Source organism: Aspergillus pseudotamarii (assembly GCF_009193445.1).
Source record: "Aspergillus pseudotamarii strain CBS 117625 unplaced genomic scaffold BDV38scaffold_88, whole genome shotgun sequence".
Classification (NCBI taxonomy): Eukaryota; Fungi; Ascomycota; class Eurotiomycetes; order Eurotiales; family Aspergillaceae; genus Aspergillus; species Aspergillus pseudotamarii.
The window spans coordinates 52,822-70,774 of NW_022475102.1; the positions used below are offsets into that span (position 1 = coordinate 52,822).

At 45.7% G+C, this 17,953-nt stretch overlaps 8 protein-coding genes across 8 annotated transcripts; 5 read left to right on the forward strand and 3 right to left on the reverse strand.

Moving 5' to 3' along the window:
• The first annotated feature begins 70 nt into the window (after positions 1–70).
• On the forward strand, positions 71–2,272 carry BDV38DRAFT_262007 (translation termination factor eRF1). The gene is made up of 4 exons (XM_032056058.1): positions 71–434; positions 490–539; positions 595–1,726; positions 1,781–2,272. Exons 1-4 carry the CDS (start codon positions 314–316, stop codon positions 1,783–1,785), a joined length of 1,308 nt encoding a protein of 435 aa, XP_031908262.1. The 5' UTR covers positions 71–313; the 3' UTR covers positions 1,786–2,272.
• A 303-nt stretch (positions 2,273–2,575) lies between these two features.
• BDV38DRAFT_275307 (prephenate dehydratase PHA2) lies at positions 2,576–3,546 on the reverse strand (the record flags this gene model as incomplete). Its single annotated transcript, XM_032057996.1, has 2 exons — positions 2,576–3,442; positions 3,493–3,546. 2 exons carry the CDS (start codon positions 3,544–3,546, stop codon positions 2,576–2,578), a joined length of 921 nt encoding a protein of 306 aa, XP_031908263.1.
• A 254-nt stretch (positions 3,547–3,800) lies between these two features.
• BDV38DRAFT_275308 (uncharacterized protein) lies at positions 3,801–7,228 on the forward strand (the record flags this gene model as incomplete). Its single annotated transcript, XM_032057997.1, has 6 exons — positions 3,801–4,488; positions 4,685–4,934; positions 6,036–6,214; positions 6,264–6,361; positions 6,727–6,769; positions 6,819–7,228. 6 exons carry the CDS (start codon positions 3,801–3,803, stop codon positions 7,226–7,228), a joined length of 1,668 nt encoding a protein of 555 aa, XP_031908264.1.
• Positions 7,229–7,376: 148 nt separating this feature from the next.
• cbf5 (pseudouridine synthase CBF5) lies at positions 7,377–9,630 on the forward strand. Its single transcript, XM_032056059.1, has 5 exons — positions 7,377–7,726; positions 7,832–7,988; positions 8,052–8,683; positions 8,761–8,987; positions 9,057–9,630. The coding sequence occupies exons 1-5, from the start codon at positions 7,615–7,617 to the stop codon at positions 9,390–9,392; spliced, it is 1,464 nt and encodes a 487-aa protein (XP_031908265.1). The 5' UTR covers positions 7,377–7,614; the 3' UTR covers positions 9,393–9,630.
• A 331-nt stretch (positions 9,631–9,961) lies between these two features.
• On the forward strand, positions 9,962–11,361 carry BDV38DRAFT_275310 (protein fyv10; the record flags this gene model as incomplete). Its single annotated transcript, XM_032057998.1, has 4 exons — positions 9,962–10,015; positions 10,081–10,620; positions 10,676–10,870; positions 10,930–11,361. The coding sequence occupies 4 exons, from the start codon at positions 9,962–9,964 to the stop codon at positions 11,359–11,361; spliced, it is 1,221 nt and encodes a 406-aa protein (XP_031908266.1).
• A 79-nt stretch (positions 11,362–11,440) lies between these two features.
• BDV38DRAFT_275311 (25S rRNA (uracil2634-N3)-methyltransferase) lies at positions 11,441–12,822 on the reverse strand (the record flags this gene model as incomplete). The annotated part of the gene is made up of 3 exons (XM_032057999.1): positions 11,441–12,243; positions 12,340–12,510; positions 12,612–12,822. The coding sequence occupies 3 exons, from the start codon at positions 12,820–12,822 to the stop codon at positions 11,441–11,443; spliced, it is 1,185 nt and encodes a 394-aa protein (XP_031908267.1).
• A 1,474-nt stretch (positions 12,823–14,296) lies between these two features.
• gmtA (GDP-mannose transporter) lies at positions 14,297–15,905 on the reverse strand. Its single transcript, XM_032052711.1, has 4 exons — positions 15,549–15,905; positions 15,376–15,463; positions 14,942–15,313; positions 14,297–14,886 (listed from the first exon to the last, which is right to left on the reverse strand). Exons 1-4 carry the CDS (start codon positions 15,789–15,791, stop codon positions 14,444–14,446), a joined length of 1,146 nt encoding a protein of 381 aa, XP_031908268.1. The 5' UTR covers positions 15,792–15,905; the 3' UTR covers positions 14,297–14,443.
• Positions 15,906–16,081: 176 nt separating this feature from the next.
• BDV38DRAFT_275313 (thioredoxin domain-containing protein) lies at positions 16,082–17,441 on the forward strand (the record flags this gene model as incomplete). The annotated part of the gene is made up of 3 exons (XM_032058000.1): positions 16,082–16,099; positions 16,192–16,193; positions 16,634–17,441. 3 exons carry the CDS (start codon positions 16,082–16,084, stop codon positions 17,439–17,441), a joined length of 828 nt encoding a protein of 275 aa, XP_031908269.1.
• Positions 17,442–17,953: the final 512 nt, after the last annotated feature.

The window sequence follows — 17,953 nt, forward strand, 5'->3', positions numbered from 1 at the left end:
AGCAACTACTACCGACCTAATTAATAGTATTCTTATGGTCACTGCCACCCCACGGTGCCTGATGAAATTTGCTAAAACCCCCCCCCCCCTGCTGCTGGATTTGGACGGCACATTAAACTAGCCTCAAGGTATGCAATTTATCCCTCTCAAGTCCTGGCTTTATTGCTTGTTTCTTCTCCCTCACTATTCAAAATTTTGTCCCTCACCCTAACCCTCCCCTATTCTTCTATTATTAACAGAGTTCACGAGTCGGTCAAGTAAGCACGTTAGGCTTTCCACTCCCCGGTCGTCCAACATCGTCGTGTCGCCCAACATGAGCGCGGCTCAGGCGAATGAAGCGGAGAAGAATATCGAAATATGGAAGGTTAAAAAACTAATCAAGCGTCTGGAGGCCGCCAGAGGAAATGGCACCTCGATGATCTCTCTTATCATCCGTGGGTTCTTCCACGACCTCATGATTGTAGATTGCAGCTAACACTACGCATTCAGCTCCCAAGGACCAGGTATCTAGGGCGGCAAAGATGCTGGCTGAAGAATTTGTAAGGTCTGGTCGATTCCATTTTTTGGAAGGGAGAAGCTAACCGAGACCTGTAGGGCACTGCTTCCAATATCAAATCCCGGGTCAATCGTCTTTCTGTCCTGTCCGCCATCACTTCCACGCAGCAGCGTCTTAAGCTCTATAATAAGGTTCCCCCCAATGGCCTAGTCGTCTACTGTGGTGAGATTATCACCTCCGAGGGCAAGGAGCGTAAAATAAACATCGACTTCGAGCCATTCAAGCCTATCAATACGTCACTCTACCTGTGTGACAACAAATTCCACACTGAAGCACTGAGCGAACTTCTTGAATCGGATCAAAAGTTCGGTTTTATTGTCATGGATGGAAACGGTGCACTTTTTGGCACGCTAAGTGGAAACACCAGAGAGGTCCTTCAGAAGTTGAGCGTTGATTTGCCCAAGAAACATGGCCGTGGTGGTCAGTCAGCACTGCGTTTCGCGCGTCTCCGTGAAGAGAAGCGCCATAACTACGTACGCAAAATTGCTGAGCTGGCCGTCCAAAATTACATAACCAATGACAAGATTAACGTTGCGGGTCTGATCTTGGCTGGTTCTGCCGACTTCAAGAACGACCTCAACCAGTCAGATATGTTCGATCAACGGCTGCAGTCTAAGGTGATCAAAGTCGTTGATGTATCTTACGGTGGAGAGAACGGTTTCAATCAGGCCATCGAACTTGCCTCGGAAACTTTGAGTAATGTGAAGTTTGTGCAGGAGAAGAAGCTCATTGGCAAATATTTCGAGGAAATTAGCCAAGACACTGGGAAAGTCTGCTACGGTATTGATGATACTCTCAAGGCGTTGGAACTTGGCGCAGCAGAGACACTTATTGTATACGAGAACTTGGATGTCACTCGATGGGTCTTGAAGGACTCAACCGGTTCCGAAGTTGTCATTCACACAACCAAAGCTCAAGAGGAGAGCAACCGGGAACTGTTCCTCGACAAGGAAACTAACACCGAAATGGAAGTTGTAGACCAGTCTTCGTTCCTTGAGTGGCTTGCAGAGAGCTATAAAGACTTCGGTGCGACTTTGGAGTTCGTTTCTGACAAATCTAGTGAGGGTAATCAGTTTGTTAAGGGCTTTGGTGGTATTGGGGCTATTCTCCGGTATAAAGTCAATTTCGAACAGCTTGCCGACTATGATGACGAGGACGAATTTTATGATGGTATGCTTGTTGTCCACGCTATTTAGCTAGTATGCTGACGCTGAACTGCTACAGATTGACGGTCCAGCGACCTCGCAGGGAGCGAGGATGAAAGGCCAGAAGACCCCAATATGGGTCTTTTGACGACTCGCCCTTTGTGGTATGAAGGCAGCTTTCGTGGTGAACTCACCGCTTCATTAGTAGGGACCATCATGCTGCGTGGACCGAACTCTGTCCAGCTGCTCAAAGGTATGGTCACGCACATCTGCCAGCAATGTTTCTCCGGTAGTTACTAACAGCTATGCTACCTAATAGGGCCATCCAAGCTTCGTACTTTTTGAGATTCATGTTACCTATAGGGTCTAGGTTGATACAAGGCGTACTTTGTAAATGGATGGTGGATGTGATATGATGCAGCTACCCACAAATTGTCAGCCCTGGCATTTAAGCCAGCGAGTTAGGATTGATTTATTCCAAAAAGATATTCCTTGTTGGTGTTACTATCCGATTTGTTTATTGCTCCTATGTGCGCTCTTCATATATAAATGCCCATCCCGCAAACAAAAAAAAAAAAAAAAAAAAAAAAAAAAAAAAAAAAAAAAAAAAAAAAAAAAAAAAAAAAAAAAAAAAAAAGAGGGAACAAAGAAGAAAGGGAAGAAGAGGTAAAAAGAAGGATAAAGAAAGAAGTTAAAACTGAGAGAAAAAGGAGGGACTCATCTATTTTCTTGGATTGGTTTGCTGTATTTGCGTATATATTCGATACTGTGCATCCACTTAAATATATTTTGGGCAGTTGCTTTTCTCTGACATTTACCCATGAGTTGGCAAGTATGCACTTGCTATTATCAACTAAATGCACACCATTCATGATCACTCAGACCATGTTCCCAAATGTCTACATGTCTCGGTAACGCTCTGCAAGTGACCCAGAATCTCAATGCCCACGCCTTTATCCTCTAGATTATTGGCTATCTGGCACTCAACCAGGAAGACATACTGCCAATTCTTCTTCTGACTTGGCCGGGAGTTGATGCTTGTAAGGTTCATGCCATGGCGTTTGAATATTAACAGAGCTTCCGCCAGGGCCCCAGGGGCATATTGACAAACCATGAATGATATCAAGGTCTTCCTTGCTGTTGATGCAGATGCTCCTTGCATGCGGCGGTTATTCAAGTCTCCGAAAGGGCGCGGCCCTGTACGGCCTGAGTTCTTGTTCCTTAACACGAGGAAGCGTGTTGTATTATCGGTTTTGTCTTCGATATTCTCTTCTAAAACATCCAGGCCGTGGAATTCAGCAGCAAAGCGGCTAGCTATTGCAGCGCTTTGTTCTGTTTTTGCTTTTGAAACAATCTCCCCAGCCTTGGAAGTTGATGAGACATCCTGCCTTTCAATGCCTTTAAAGTATTTTCCAAGGAATCTTTCACATTGGCCCCAAGCTTGCGGGTGGGTATAAAGCTTAGCTACAGAACCATAATCCTGTTGACTAGAAAATACACCTCTTCGGGCCAAGAGGCAATGGTGCACTGTCAAATAATGCACACCGCATACCTCGACGTCCTTGTAAAGGTCATTGGGATCCGCCAGGAGGTCAAGAGTCTGAACGACTGAGCCATTAGTTGAGTTTTCACAAGGGATGATAGCATAATCTGCTTCACCCTGTTGCACTGCGGTGAAAGCATCCGTGAATGATACACAAGGTAGCAATTCAGCAGACTTTCCAAAGAATTCAACAGCAGCCTAGAATTCGGATTAATGATCTGAGATTGGTTTGGGCATAGTGTCCTGACCTGGTGTGAAAAGGATGCGGCAGGGCCCAGGAACGTTACAGTGATATGCTCCATAGCTGTTGGAATTTAAGGGACCAAAGAGAGAGTGAGGAAATTCCGCTGTACATGCTTTACTAGACATCTCCGAGCGCATGGTGTATGCGGGAAGTGTATTTGAAACAAACAAATCAAACAACATACGCAGTATTGGTTCTTGAGGTTTAGTTAGCGAGTTTCTTCAATCACATTGTAACGGCCCCATGCCATCTCTATTCCCATTGCTGCTAAAACCCAGAAGAAGCCCCTGTTATATCAGCCTGATTATCTAAATGAAGAGGAACGTCTTACTCCCACTGGGGGGGAGAAGATCGGCAATCTCATCGCGGACATACTCGTCACTCTGCGATCGTTTGCATCGCGAATTAACATCGCGGATACTCCCTTTGAACTTTGATTATCTACATACCCAGCCTTCCCATCTCCTGAGCTTGACATTAGCTGACCTTCTTCCGGGGACTCTTGTATGGCCGTGTGTTCATACGGCTCTCCCCTCAGTCACCCGTGCATTTCGTATGCCGGCTGGCCATCATTTGGCTTATTTTCCTCCGCAGGTTACGTTATCACAGTTACTACCAGATGGCACTGATGTCTTACATAGTCCCGGTGTACCTTTTGAAAGGCGTCTATGGGCCGGTGGAAGTGTCAGATTTCCTGTCACAAGAGGTCTGATTCTCAACGGAGCCCGAGCTGTCTGTATCGAAACGATTCGTGACGTGATGGTGAAAGGACGTGAAGGGGCAGAGAAAGTGATGGTTAAAATAGAGAGGCGAATGGCCGTGGTACAGGAGGAGGAAGAGGAGGGCAGTATCAGAGAGCGGATATGGAAGGATACCGAAGACGAAATTGGGCATGCTGCGGTCATTGAAAGTAGGAATCTGGCTTTTATGCGGAAAAAAACACAAGGTGAACTGCATTATGACAAGATGAATTTTGATACCTGTCAGAGAGTCATAAAACGTGCGCAAGCTCATTCAACACGCCCAGAAAGTACATGCTGACGCCTATTTTTTTTTGGGTTTATTTCAAGCACCTCCTAGCCCTGAATATCGCCTTGAAATCAAGCCGACAAGATCATTACTGTTTCGCTTCTCTGCTCTCACGTTCAATGCTCACTCTATTCACCTGGACGAGGCTTATACTCAGAATGTGGAAGGTTTCCGGAATCTTCTTGTGCATGGACCGTTGACTCTGACACTGTTGCTCACTGTCCTTGAAGCACATCTCGCCAAATCAGACCAAATCATCACAGCATTTGACTATCGAAATGTGGCTCCTCTTTATGTTGATGAGCCTCTAACCATTTGTGGCAAACCAAAGTCTGGAAAGGACGATGTATGGGATGTATGGATTGAAGGAAAGAACGGAGGCCTGGCAGTACGCGGCACTGCTTTTACAAGCCCAGTGTAAGGAATGGGCTTCGCGCCTTTGGATCACCGCTAGCACTCTGCCGATATAGAGTTTCTCGGCATAAGCTAATGTGCAGCCCATTGGGTAAGGCATTATATATTCATGTTTCCAGCAGATGTAAAACCGCGAGATGGAGCAAAGCGCTGGTATAGAACTTCGGCCGCCATGCTATGACCTTGACTTCTTCTACAATTATGCAGCTCAACCCATTTATTCATCGTCAAATTATTTATAGAAGCTACGGGAAGTCATCAATGATGCGAGAATTCATACAGTACAATGGTCAAGACTAGGTCTCAAAGACGGTCTACTCTGCGATGTGATTCTAAGAACAGAGGTTGCTTATTTGGGTAAATACAGCATACAGTACAATATCGCCTCCGGAGTCTGTTCCTTTTATCTGGCATTGTGGTCATTCTACTAATGTCCTTCATCCGGCTATACGCGTAGTAGATTAAGTTCACCGCATCAATATTACTATTATATACATACCATAATTTTATTTTATATAGCCATATTTTAGTAAAAAAAGTTGTTAGTAAGTTAGTTACTATATACATACCCATTAGAAACATCCTTATATGTAGTAATTTAGTATTTAGCTGCAGAATATGAAATATTTATATTATAGATGAGAAATAATTATGGCAGGAAGGTAGGGGGTATTATATCTAGACCAATTGAAAAGCCCGATTCTGGAAGACACACTAATATCCATACCATACTCCGTAAACCCAGAAGACTCATGTAAAGTACCGTAAATTAAAAAGGTTTCTCTGATCCATACCGGAAAATGGTACTGCCGCAAGAATTGCACTAGTGGCTAGACACCTTTTATATTTTGTCTCCCACAACATATTCCTTCTCCTTCCTTTATTTTCGAACAACCAAGGTGATCTAAGTTAGGCACTGCATGATGTTTGCAATGTGTCTTGTTTCTTAGCTGAATTTTCGATCCATCTTAACACTGAATCCTCTATACTCACATAGATGCAATGGATCGTTTTTGGTCTGCGCCGCCTGTGACAAGGTACTCAATTCACATCATTATCAAGCTGCCATATCCATAATCAAATGACTGATGTTTGAAATACCAGGAGCCTAACTGCCCTTACTTTCGTTCAGTCCGCTTTGGTTTATGGTGGTCTACTAAGTGGTAGATACGTTATATTCCGTCCGGGACTAGTCTTCAAGCAGCTTCCTGAGGCATGGAGGTTGTTCTCGTCATTCTTTATGACAGGACCTCGCCTTGACTTTATACTTGATATCTACTTCAGTATGAATCTGTGATGGCCTGGTCTAACCGCGGCACTAACATACAGTAGTGTTCAAGTATGGCAGTGCTTTGGAGACGGCATCACCACGGTTTAGTTCACCGGGTGACTTCTTCACGTACGTGTTCTTTGTAGCCACTGTTATTACGGTAAGTTATGGGACAGCTTTGTTTATTAGTGCCTTGGCAACCCTCCCTTTTCTGGCGCCAACTGCTGCCTTTTTAACCTCGCATATCTGCCCGCCCAGCCTCTATCTAGCTGAAGCGGTTCCTGGAAGTGAGGAAGATTGCCCCTGCATCTCATACAGTACCACATTCGCATTATCATTTAGGGCTGCATGCGATGCAGGCATGGTGGGACGGCCTTTGAGATAGCCTACGTGATTACATTCTGTTCACGTAGGTGGTTATGGTGCCCTACATATCAGATTCCTATTTTATGTTTTAGCAAAACAAATATGCTTATATCTGTTCACTTCGCGAGTAGCCTTTTCACCTGTGCTGACAAGTTGAAGCTCACCGCAGGTTGCCTGTTAGATGATGTAATTTTTACCCATGGTGAGGTCGCTGCAGTATCCGGCATAATTTACCTACTAACCCTCGGTAGCTTTAATCATCGCATTTGTCTACACGTTCGCCCAAGATAACCAAGGTAGAAAAGCCTCTTTCTTCGTGGTCCAACTGCCTGTTGAATTCCTACCATGGGCGATGCTCACCTGGACGCTTGTGCTTAGTGGGTGGCATGCAGCATTTAGTGAGAGCATGGGAATAGTCGCGGCACACATGTATGATTTCTTCTCACGCATATATCCAACTTTCGGAGGTGGTAGGAACTACATTATCACGCCGACTGTTGTGCGGAGAATCTTTAGCGCCCATATGCCCCCCAGTCAGCACCGGGCCTATGGAACAGCTTATCGTCCGATCCCTGAAGAACAAAATCCATCCCAGGGCTGGGGCTCTTTTCAAAGCCCCTGGAGCAGTAGAGGACCAGGCAGAAGACTGGGCGGCGGCTAAAACGGCCGTCTTGTACAATAATTTGACAATGATAGTTTCGACGCCGAGGTATAAGCTCAATAGTTCTAGTCTTTAGGGACACTATAATTAAACAAAATACCCAAATCGCCAGCGAACGTTGATTGTAACAAGGATTTCAGAGTTTTTTCGTAGTTGTGGATCGATTGCTGTTCAAGTCACGGGATGCTTATTCAATTGGTAAGGGACTTTACGCTAGCTTGTTTTGTCGTTAGACCGGCAGCCGCACTTCAAAATTTCCCATTACTGCTTTCTCGCTAGCGCCCCCAAAACTTTAGCTCGGCAAGTGCAATTTTTCCTGCGTTCTTTTCCAACCTGCGCGCACTCTTACCTGGCTACTCTGCATGCTCTGAGAAAGCCTGTTCAAAATGGCAGTCGCATTGGCTAAGGAAGAGATGGACTACACAATCAAGCCAGAGTCTGGCGCCTCCAACATCTCCACGTCTGACTGGCCGCTTTTACTGAAAAATTATGACAAACGTACGTTCGCATCCTACCGGTATTCTCGCCGAGCTCATTGGTATTGTGGCTTGGATGAGTTCATATATGCTCTATTGAGTAGCTTTAACTAATTGCACCTTACAGTCCTCGTCAGGACTGGTCATTTTACGCCAATTCCCGCCGGTTGTTCTCCGCTGAAACGTGATTTGAAGTCGTATATCAATTCTGGCGTGATCAACCTCGATAAGCCTTCTAACCCATCCAGTCATGAAGTGGTTGCTTGGATGAAGAGGATTTTGAGGTAATACCACAAAGATCAAATCAAATGGCAAGTTGCTAAAGCATTGTTTTTATACTTTATTAGGGCAGAAAAAACTGGACACAGCGGAACTCTTGACCCAAAGGTCACCGGTTGTTTAATTGTTTGCATTGACCGTGCCACTCGCCTGGTTAAATCGCAGCAGGGTGCTGGGAAAGAATACGTCTGCGTGATCCGCCTCCACGACAAGATCCCGGGTGGTGAGGCTCAGTTCAGAAGAGCCCTTGAAACGTTGACCGGTGCACTTTTCCAGAGACCGCCATTGATCTCTGCTGTCAAGCGTCAACTCCGTATCCGGACGATACACGAGAGTAAACTCTACGAATTCGACAATGATCGACATCTTGGTGTCTTTTGGGTCAGCTGCGAGGCAGGAACTTACATCCGAACTCTTTGTGTTCACTTGGGCCTCTTGCTCGGTGTTGGAGCGCATATGCAAGAGCTCAGACGTGTAAGAAGTGGAGCTATGGATGAGAATAGTGGTCTGGTGACTTTACACGACGTGCTTGACGCTCAGTGGATGTATGACAACCAGCGGGATGAGTCGTATCTGCGTAAAGTCATCAAGCCTCTTGAGACTCTCCTCACAACTTACAAGCGTATTGTCGTTAAGGACAGCGCTGTAAATGCCGTATGTTACGGTGCCAAGCTCATGATCCCCGGTCTTCTGAGATTCGGTAGGTTTTATCTCCTCTTACCCCGTTTATATGCTTTCATATGACTCCCCAAGATATTAATGATTAATGTGAAATAGAGGCTGGCATTGATGTCAACGAAGAAGTTGTACTCATGACTACCAAGGGTGAGGCCATTGCCATTGCCATTGCTCAAATGTCGACCGTGGAGCTGTCCACTTGCGACCACGGAGTTGTTGCCAAGGTTAAGCGTTGTATCATGGAACGCGATCTTTACCCACGGAGATGGGGCTTGGGCCCTGTTGCCTTGGAGAAGAAGAAGCTTAAGTCGGCTGGAAAACTAGATGTACGCTTTTCCATTTCTGCCCTTTTATATTGCTTTGTATTTTGAGTTGCCACTGACAGTCTGGTGCAGAAGTATGGTAGAGCCAATGAAGCGACGCCTTCCAAGTGGAAGAATGATTATAAGGATTATAGCGTGCCAGAGGAAGCCTCCGAGCAATTGGCAGTTGAGCCAACGCCTAAGAGCGAGGTGGCCGTTCTTACAACTGAGCAGGCCGAAGCTCCCTCGTCCCAAAATGAGATGGAGGTTGATGAGTCCAAGGACGACGAGAAAAAGAAACGTAAGCGACATGAGGGCGAGACTTCCGAGGAGCGAGCTGAACGCAAGCGCAAGAAGAAGGAGAAGAAGGAGAAGAAAGAGCGACGAAAGTCCAAGCAAGAGAAGGAGGACAGTGATGACAGCGATTAAGGCTTCCCAGGAAGCCCCTTGGTTGCTTCCGATGGCGAAGCCTTTTCGTATGGGGAGTTTAACCTCACTGCTTCACTTATCTTTAAATCGCTATCGGGGCATCACTTGGGTGTATTTCCTGTACCATACGTATTTTTCTTTTATCGGAGTCTTGGGTTGAAAAGGGAAATCAATATCAATTGTTTTGTTTTACAATGATTTGCTATTAAATAATGGTTTCACTCAGTGAGGAAAAGTGTGCCAAGGTCTTTCTTTTTCCTTGTTTAGAAAAACGAAAGAAAAAGAACATCTGGAAAAAGGTAAGGCATCATGAGAGTATAATTAACAAGCTGGTACCTATTCGTTGGTCTTGTTGGTATGTAGGATGTCTAAACGCTGATTGGTTGAATGGCTGAGACCGAGGTATCGTGACCTTGGTTCTGGGTCTCCCATGTACGTGCCACTTCTATTCCCCCTCCTACCCAGGTCCACGGTACACGTACTGTTGATTGATATCTTACCTTCTACCTCTTTTTATCCCATTACCTGTGTCAGTGAGAGATCATATACTTAAGAAATCCGCGATAATTATGGCTTCGGAGCTTACGTCAACAAAGCTAAACGCGGAGAATCATTTGCTATTGGTAATGCCTGCCCAATATCATCAGGTTTAGGTTCAAATTATATATTAACTCCTTCTCACTCATAGGACCAACCCCTCCTACGACTACCTCATGAACTTGCACGAAAGAATTTCAAATCAGTTCAGCGGATTATCGAACGGGAAAGAGAGCATATTCTCCCCTCGCTGAAGGCAACTGCCAGTGTCTCGCTGTGCAATGGTCAAACACCGGATCAAACACTCGCTGCTTTGGATGCTATGATATCCAGGATGCAAAGCCTGAAGCGGAAAATGGAGAACTTGCATCAGGAAGAGAGAAAGATCCATGGTCAGTCAAAAAAGCGTATACAGCATCTGGAAAACCTTCACCAGATACATAGTTTGGCAGATGTCAAGTATGATCAGTGGTCGAGGGTCCGTTTAGATAGACTTGTGGCAGACTATATGCTGCGATCGGGCTATACGGAAAGTGCCCGGCAATTGGCCCATGAGAAGGATATCGAGGATCTCGTAGACCTCAACGTTTTCATCCAGTGTCAACGGGTTGCTGAAAGCTTGCGTCGTGGGGAATCTAAGGACGCTCTGCAATGGTGCAGTGAAAACAAAGCAGCGTTAAAAAAGAGCCAGGTTTGTGTCCGGGTTCATATGAATTGCGAACTGAATGACTGATATTCTATTGCAGCACAATTTGGAGTTCGAACTACGTTTGCAGCAATATATCGAAATGGTGAGGACTGGGGACAAAGGGAAGCTTGTTGAAGCTATGGTACACGCAAAAAGATTCCTTAGCCCTTACATCGAGTCGCAGTCAACAGAAATTCATCGGGCGGCAGGCCTTTTAGCTTTCCCCCGGGACACGATCGCCGAGCCGTATAAGGTATTATTTCATAATTACCTAGATCAGTTTCTTCATAGACTCTAACAACGTATGAGCAGTCGATGTATGCGCCCGATCGGTGGTGTTACCTTTCTAACCTTTTTGTTCGCACTCACCATGAACTCCTGTCACTGCCATCGCGCCCCTTACTACATATTGCTCTGTCTGCTGGGCTATCAGCTCTCAAGACACCATCTTGCCATTCGGCTTATACGCCTTCAAGCTCTAATTCTATGTCCACTGCGACGTCAGTCTGTCCCATATGCTCAACTGAGTTACATGAGCTTGCGCGCAACATGCCCTACGCCCACCATACCAAAAGTTATGTTGAGAGCGACCCGATCGTTCTACCAAATGGTCGAATTTATGGCCAACAACGATTGTTAGCAATGACCAAAAAAGTTGGTTGCGTTGAAGTCGGCAAGATCAAGGACCCTACAACCGGCGAAGTTTTTGAGGAAAACGAATTAAAAAAGGTTTACATCATGTAGCTATGGACTAGAATCTCGTCCTTTCTTTCATTCGCTCTTATTTCACGACGGAATAAGAAATTGTAGTTTCTCTAGCCTCTCAGTCACTATCATCACTAGTCGATGCTCTTGATCTCTTATTCCTCGAAGTTTTATCCCTCTTGGAGGATTGCAAATCCATCGTAGGCACTATGCGCTCTTCCTTTAGCTCAAACACGTACATTCTAGCCTCCCTATCTTCCCCTCTCCAACCACCCCTTCCTCCGTTTTTTGCTTCAATTTCGCCCAAGGTCCGAGCATGGGAGTACCCTCTGTAGGATGCCCACGGAAACCTAAAGCTAGTAACAACTCTTAGACCAGCATGGCGCGCAAGATCCTTGATGTTCCAAAGGGTGTAGGGCTCTCTTTCGAATAGTGTGACTATGATCTGCCCAGGTTCGTTCCGAATTCTGTTCTCTTGCGCCATGTCATTTCGCGAGCCCCGCATATCAGCGTTATCCTCCTCATCTAAGTCAGATCCGCTTTCGGTACTGGAGTCCCACTCTTCCTCGTTTACATTGTCACTTATTTCGGGACGAGACGACAGCAGCGGTACGCAAGCTTTGAAGAAGGAAACCAGAAGTTCTTGGTTGGCACGAACTTGCCGATTTACATTAGTAGACAAGCCTCCAATATGGGGGAAGTTGAAGCAAATAATGTCCCATGGTCCTCCTCTGGTTGAGGGGAGGATTGAAATGCCGCTGCTCTCCTTGGCCTCTTGCCATGCAGGGCGTTTACGTTCCCGGCGAGGGAGTCCGACGCGTACGTCTTTCCCTCCCCCAGAAGCGTGGCCAAGTTTTCGAGCGTCGACTGAAAAGAGGACGTTGGGCCGGCGACGTTGCCTTGGTTTGTCTTGATCTAGTCCTTTCTTTTCTCCTTCCCCGTGTCTCTCATAATCATCGTCGTGAAAGTATCCCTGACTTTGACATTGGTTTTGGCTCTTTAGTTCGGTGACAATACTTGAGTCCGGACTATAGTCTTTCCTCTTGGGGGCGCCACTGAGGATTTCGCGAACATTATGTTCGGCTTGGGGATACTTGCTGTATAATACTTCCCTAGAATCATAGCTTGTAGCCAAGACGTTCTTGCAGCAATGTTGGTCAACTAAAGAGCGGGCAAAAGAGAAGTCACCTACGCAGACCATTAGTCGTGGATGTATAAACACTACATGGTTGTACGAAATGATGACAATACCACAAGGAAATCCAGGAGTGGAAGCAGGAGCATCATACCTTCTCCAACTAACAGAATTCGATCATTTCTCCTAAAGGGAATAATCGGCCGTTGATGCAAAGGGTTCTTCTTGCCGACATTTTGCTTGGGTGAAGACGACGCTGAAGGAATAGTACTCGAGAGTTTAGAGAAAGTGTGCATTTTACGAGTCTTTTTTTGGTTGCCACTTCCATGGCCAGTATGCAATCGTGCTCTCTTCGATTTCGGCATGCCGTATAGTCTGTAAGGTAAACTGAGGTAGAGAATCGTCCGGCGCGCAGGGATGGATAGTAGTCAGCTTGAGTTGCGCTGCATCAATTAGGAAAAAGCGTTTGGTTTGATCTGCTCCAATGGGACGCTAGTGAACACCGAAGCTATCTGGCCGGGTATCTTCGATTTCATGAAGGTTCTGAAACGCACCTTACAAAGCGCCGGCCCGTCCCTTCCGGTCAATAATGATCTAATACTTCGCGGGGTATGTGCGAGACAGGCAAAAACCTCGACTTCAGAGGGGCAAAAAGCAATTAACCCTCCCCAACTGGGAGTCACCCAGGTCTCCCGTGCTTGTTCTTGCATGAGATGACAAGCGGAAATCATGACCGTTAGACCATCGAGGATAGCTAGTGTATGTCTACACATAACTTAAAAGGTTCTTGTAATAAAGTAATTGTACCTATCATTGGACTGTTTCCCGGTAAAGGGCGGATATTCGGATAAATGATAATGTTGAGGGGCTCCTAGATGTCAAAGATAGTTAGGTATTGCAAGAAATCCTAATCCTCAAGCAAGACGAGAAGGCTCTGAACAAAAGGAGATCTACATGCAGTGAACGCAACCCATTCAAACTGCTTCTGCTTCCCTGGGAGGTGTGTCAACTAGATATTTTGGTATATAGAGGGTGGAAGAGTAGGGGGGCTACAGGAAATATTTGAAGGAAAGAAGAAAAATAAAAAAGGTGAGAGGGTACGAATGATTGAATAGATAAATAAGCTCATCTCTTGCCTCGTGAGAAGATAGGTACTTCACGTAACTTCAACTGGCATCTTAAGACACTGTGCGAGCATCAAGTTTTCTCATGTAATATCTAGGCTCCCTCCTACGAGGCCATTCATACCTAACCACATACTCGACCGGACTACACATCCCGCCCGTAAGGACATACGAGCCCAGACAGATGAACTCGCTATATTATGAAGTAATGTTATCCTACAAGATCTTCCGGTCGCATCGTCCCCGAAAAGCATCCCAATACTGCGCCAAAGTCAGTCAATTGCATGAGCTGGTCGTTGGAGAGAGCTTTCAGCAAAGGATACTTTCTATAACCTCATTAAAAGAAGATAAAGGTCCATATATACAAATTCTAACCCCGAAAGGAGGCAAAAAAGATAGCATTTTCTCTCACAATAACCGAGCCTCTTTGGCATCTTATTGCACCCAAGATCGCACTCAATGCCTCCCAAACCCTCCAAAAGATCTAGAACGGTCCATGCCCCAACATTATAACATGTTACGTGCAACGAAGTGCGCCGCAAGCGCATCGAGAAGAAACGATATATGAAATTATCAGCACGGACATCAAAGCAATACATAGGTCAATGGGCAGCAATGGGGTCAGACGTGTTAGAAACGAGGCATGTTAAGCAGATCGTCGATGAGAATGTACGCACACCAAGCAAACCAATAACACCGACAACCGGAATACATACACCTAGACTGGAAGGAAATACACGTATCGCATATAACGTACAAGTAATGTACTGGCTCTTGTCGTCAAGGAACCAAGACCATGTTCCGATATGATAAACGTACGGAAGGAGCTAACACTCATACTCGTAATAGAGCAGTGGTCACTTCAAGACCGCAGAGAATCCCTCATACTCTGACTGCTAGCACTGACAAGTGGATTGGAAGTCGGTAAGATACCGGTCTTTGGTTTGGCGTTTTGCTTAATCTTGGCGATCGCATATACGATCCCACTAACGAAACCCACAGTAATAGCGGAAACACTGGGAAATGTTACCGGAGCATCGAAGAAGATCAACCCTGACAGGGCAATGGGCAATTTGTTGAGGGCTCCAACCATGGAATAAGTGGTTGAGGATGTCACGCGAACACACCAGGCTGAGGTGTAAGAGATAAACACCGAAGACAAACCAGATAGGATCATTGCAAACATGATGCTGCTACGGTCGGCTGGAGGGAAGTTGCGGTTGATATTGGCGGAAGACCAGTCTTCCATCAAGCCTGTGAGAATAACAAGGACAGGGATCGACAACAAATTATTGTAGAACATGGCTAAGGGGAGAATCAGCAAAAAAACTTCCAATGACCACCGTTAATAAACACATACTATCAAAGTCCTTAAAATTGGTCAACTTGATCCTCTTGCGCATTCCTAGAACATATGACGATGTGCAGAGACAGTTTATCAACATCCATATGTATCCAGAATTGAGTGTTGAGACTTGGGCACTCGTATCTCCGCTGCTCTCAACAGCATGCTTAATGTCGGCCCATGCGGCAATGATGGAACTGAGTACCATGAGTCCAAAAGAGAACAAGGTAAGGCCGGTAACGGAACCACCAAACCAGAGGACCTCCCCGTAGGCAATAAGGATGATAGTTAGGTTCTTGAAGATGGTGTATACTGGGATAGAGAGGAACTGAAGCGCTTTGGAGCCTGTGTAAATCATTCCAATAAGAAGCAAACTGATTGGGAACCCTTATTATACGCCACCATTAATTCATTCTGTAGGTGTCACAACGGAATTTAGAGGTACTTACACTTCTTTGCTTCATCTGCACTGAAATCACGGTACGTGATAAGACCGCAGAATTTGCATGTTTGGATCGCAATAATACAAACAATGGACTGTGTTACAGAAAAGAAGGGCAGTCAGTGGAAGTCTGTATTTAAAACCAATGTTCGCGGTGGCTTCAGTTTCTTGGCATCATACCTGAACGCAGAGGAGAAAGAAGTTGAGGTTAAAGTCCAACCCAGAAAGAACATATTTGTTCATGACAGTCATCAAGATTGATGATCCACAATACGCCAATACAGGCAGGACAGGGTTGTTGGAGAGCGAACTGGATGGGGCATTTCTAGGCTGAGGCGGCGCAACAGCTTCGAAATTCTTGCTCCCCTGATCTATTTTATCCATCTCGATTGCATAATCATCGGTCTTCTTGCCTTCCACCATATTCTCATATACTGATCACCCCGAAGTAGGAGTGAATATGGTGATAACGGTAAACAGGGCGACAAGATCGGTGCTAAAATCGAGGCAAGGCTGAAATTGCGAAGTAGAGTCGTTGTTGACACGGAAGGCAGCGAGGTAAAGATAGGTTTCGAGGATTATAAGGGAGGTTATCAAGTGTACCTAGAGACTGACGGCAACGAATGTGGGGGCAGTAGGATCAAACCCAAGTCATAAAAGAGATAACGGAGAAGCAGTTCGACGGGGGGAGAGAAAGGGAGAGAAAGAGCAAGATGAAGCTGAGGAGACAGGTGAAAGAAATAATTGGAAGGACTTTTGACTGGGCCGGAAGCGGCAATTTTTAATGTAATGTATGTATCTATACATGAGAATACAACGATAGAAGTAAGTATGGAATTAATGCACACATATCTACCAGATTATGCAGGCAGCACAAACTGATGTGTTTTCTTTTTTGAGATCTCTTATTCTTTGAAAGAAGGGAAAGAACAGTTAATAAAAGCAAAAAGGGGAAGGGGCATTAGCCATTCTATTGGTTTACTTAATACAAGGGGAGTTGGTACTGTATCAGTAGAACTCAATACCAGTACACAAGAATTACAACTGCCTCCCATGAGAATTATCCTTACACTGATCTGTATCCAATCAGTACGTTGCCACTCCTGCAATGCAGTGAAGAGTGAAATCTTCATTCACCCTTTTCGAACCTCGAATATCTATAGTCGAGACTTTCACCCCGACATTGGGCTTACACCTTACCCCCGGAACGCGAGCAGCTTGCGCGACCCCTCCGTGAAAAAGCAGCTCCCGATTGTCCTCTACAGACTTAACTCGTTCTATCAAACTCTCTGGGCAGTTATCCTGCAGAAAACTTCTTCCTACAATCCCACCACGGGTTTCGCCATGAGCCGAAACATTGAGCCTAAACACTCCGTAAGAGACCAAGAGGATGAGATCGACGATGACGATTTGTTGAAGGCCTTGGAGAACGAAGATGACTCTGCATATCGAGCCCAGCGTATCGAACAACTCAACGCCGAGCTCGCATCCGCCCAGAACAACCGGTCAGTGGTCCCTGTCCCTGGCCAGACAACAATCACCCATGATAGCCTATACCCAACTCTTGAGAATGACCAGATATTGCTCAATTTCACAACGGATACCCATCGGTGTGTAATCCATTTTGCGCACCCCGATTTCGCACGCTGTGGCACCATGGACGAACATATGCGGGCTTTAGCAACACAGCATTACGACGTGCGCTTTGCCCGTGTCGATGTTAGGGACACTCCGTTCGTGGTGGAAAAGCTGAAGATACGCGTTCTCCCTTGTGTGATCGGGTTTAAAGATGGAATTGCTGTTGTGCGTGTAGTTGGCTTTGAAGGTCTTGCTTTGGGCGGGCGTGATGGGACCGACAGCTTCAGCACAGCAACTCTTGAAAAGAGGCTGTTATACGAAGGAGTTCTAGTGCAGGCGAAGATTAGAGATGATAATGATGATTCCGATATATCTGATACAGATGACGAGGATGAGGATGAGGATGATGGCAGAAGACGAACTAAAAAGAGAAGGGCCATCGGCGGCAGGGGAACGCGGTACAACAGGGACAATGATGATGACGATTGGGATTGAAAAGGGGGGTCGCAACCGTTTAACCCTTATATTCACGAGTTCTATTGCTACAATCTTCGCGGAGCTTCCAGTCTAGAACATATTGGCCCGGGATTTACTTGTTGAGACACATGGCTTCGTTGTGGCTGATCGCTGGACATACAGTTCACAGAAAAGCTGAAGATTCCAGGTTCTCTCAGCCCTTGATCACTTAGACAGCCTTCCACTAAGCATTGGAACCTGCATTCCGAATGGGGCGGATAATAAAATCACAGTAGCTGCATAGGTATGAGCTTGCTTGCTGGCAAGTACGGGAACGAACAGATTCTATGGCATTTTCATTTCCCGTCGCTGATACCAGATAGAACTAAACCTGTTGTGAACTAACGCTGTTTTTCTAAGGTGTTGAAAAATAGGGCCAAGCCTTGAACGATGACCTTAGTATCAGTGCAAGTATAATTTATCGGATCCCCCGCGTCTATATCATGGGAAAGTATGGCCCAAAAAAAAAATCTGAATGAATATCGAGCTAA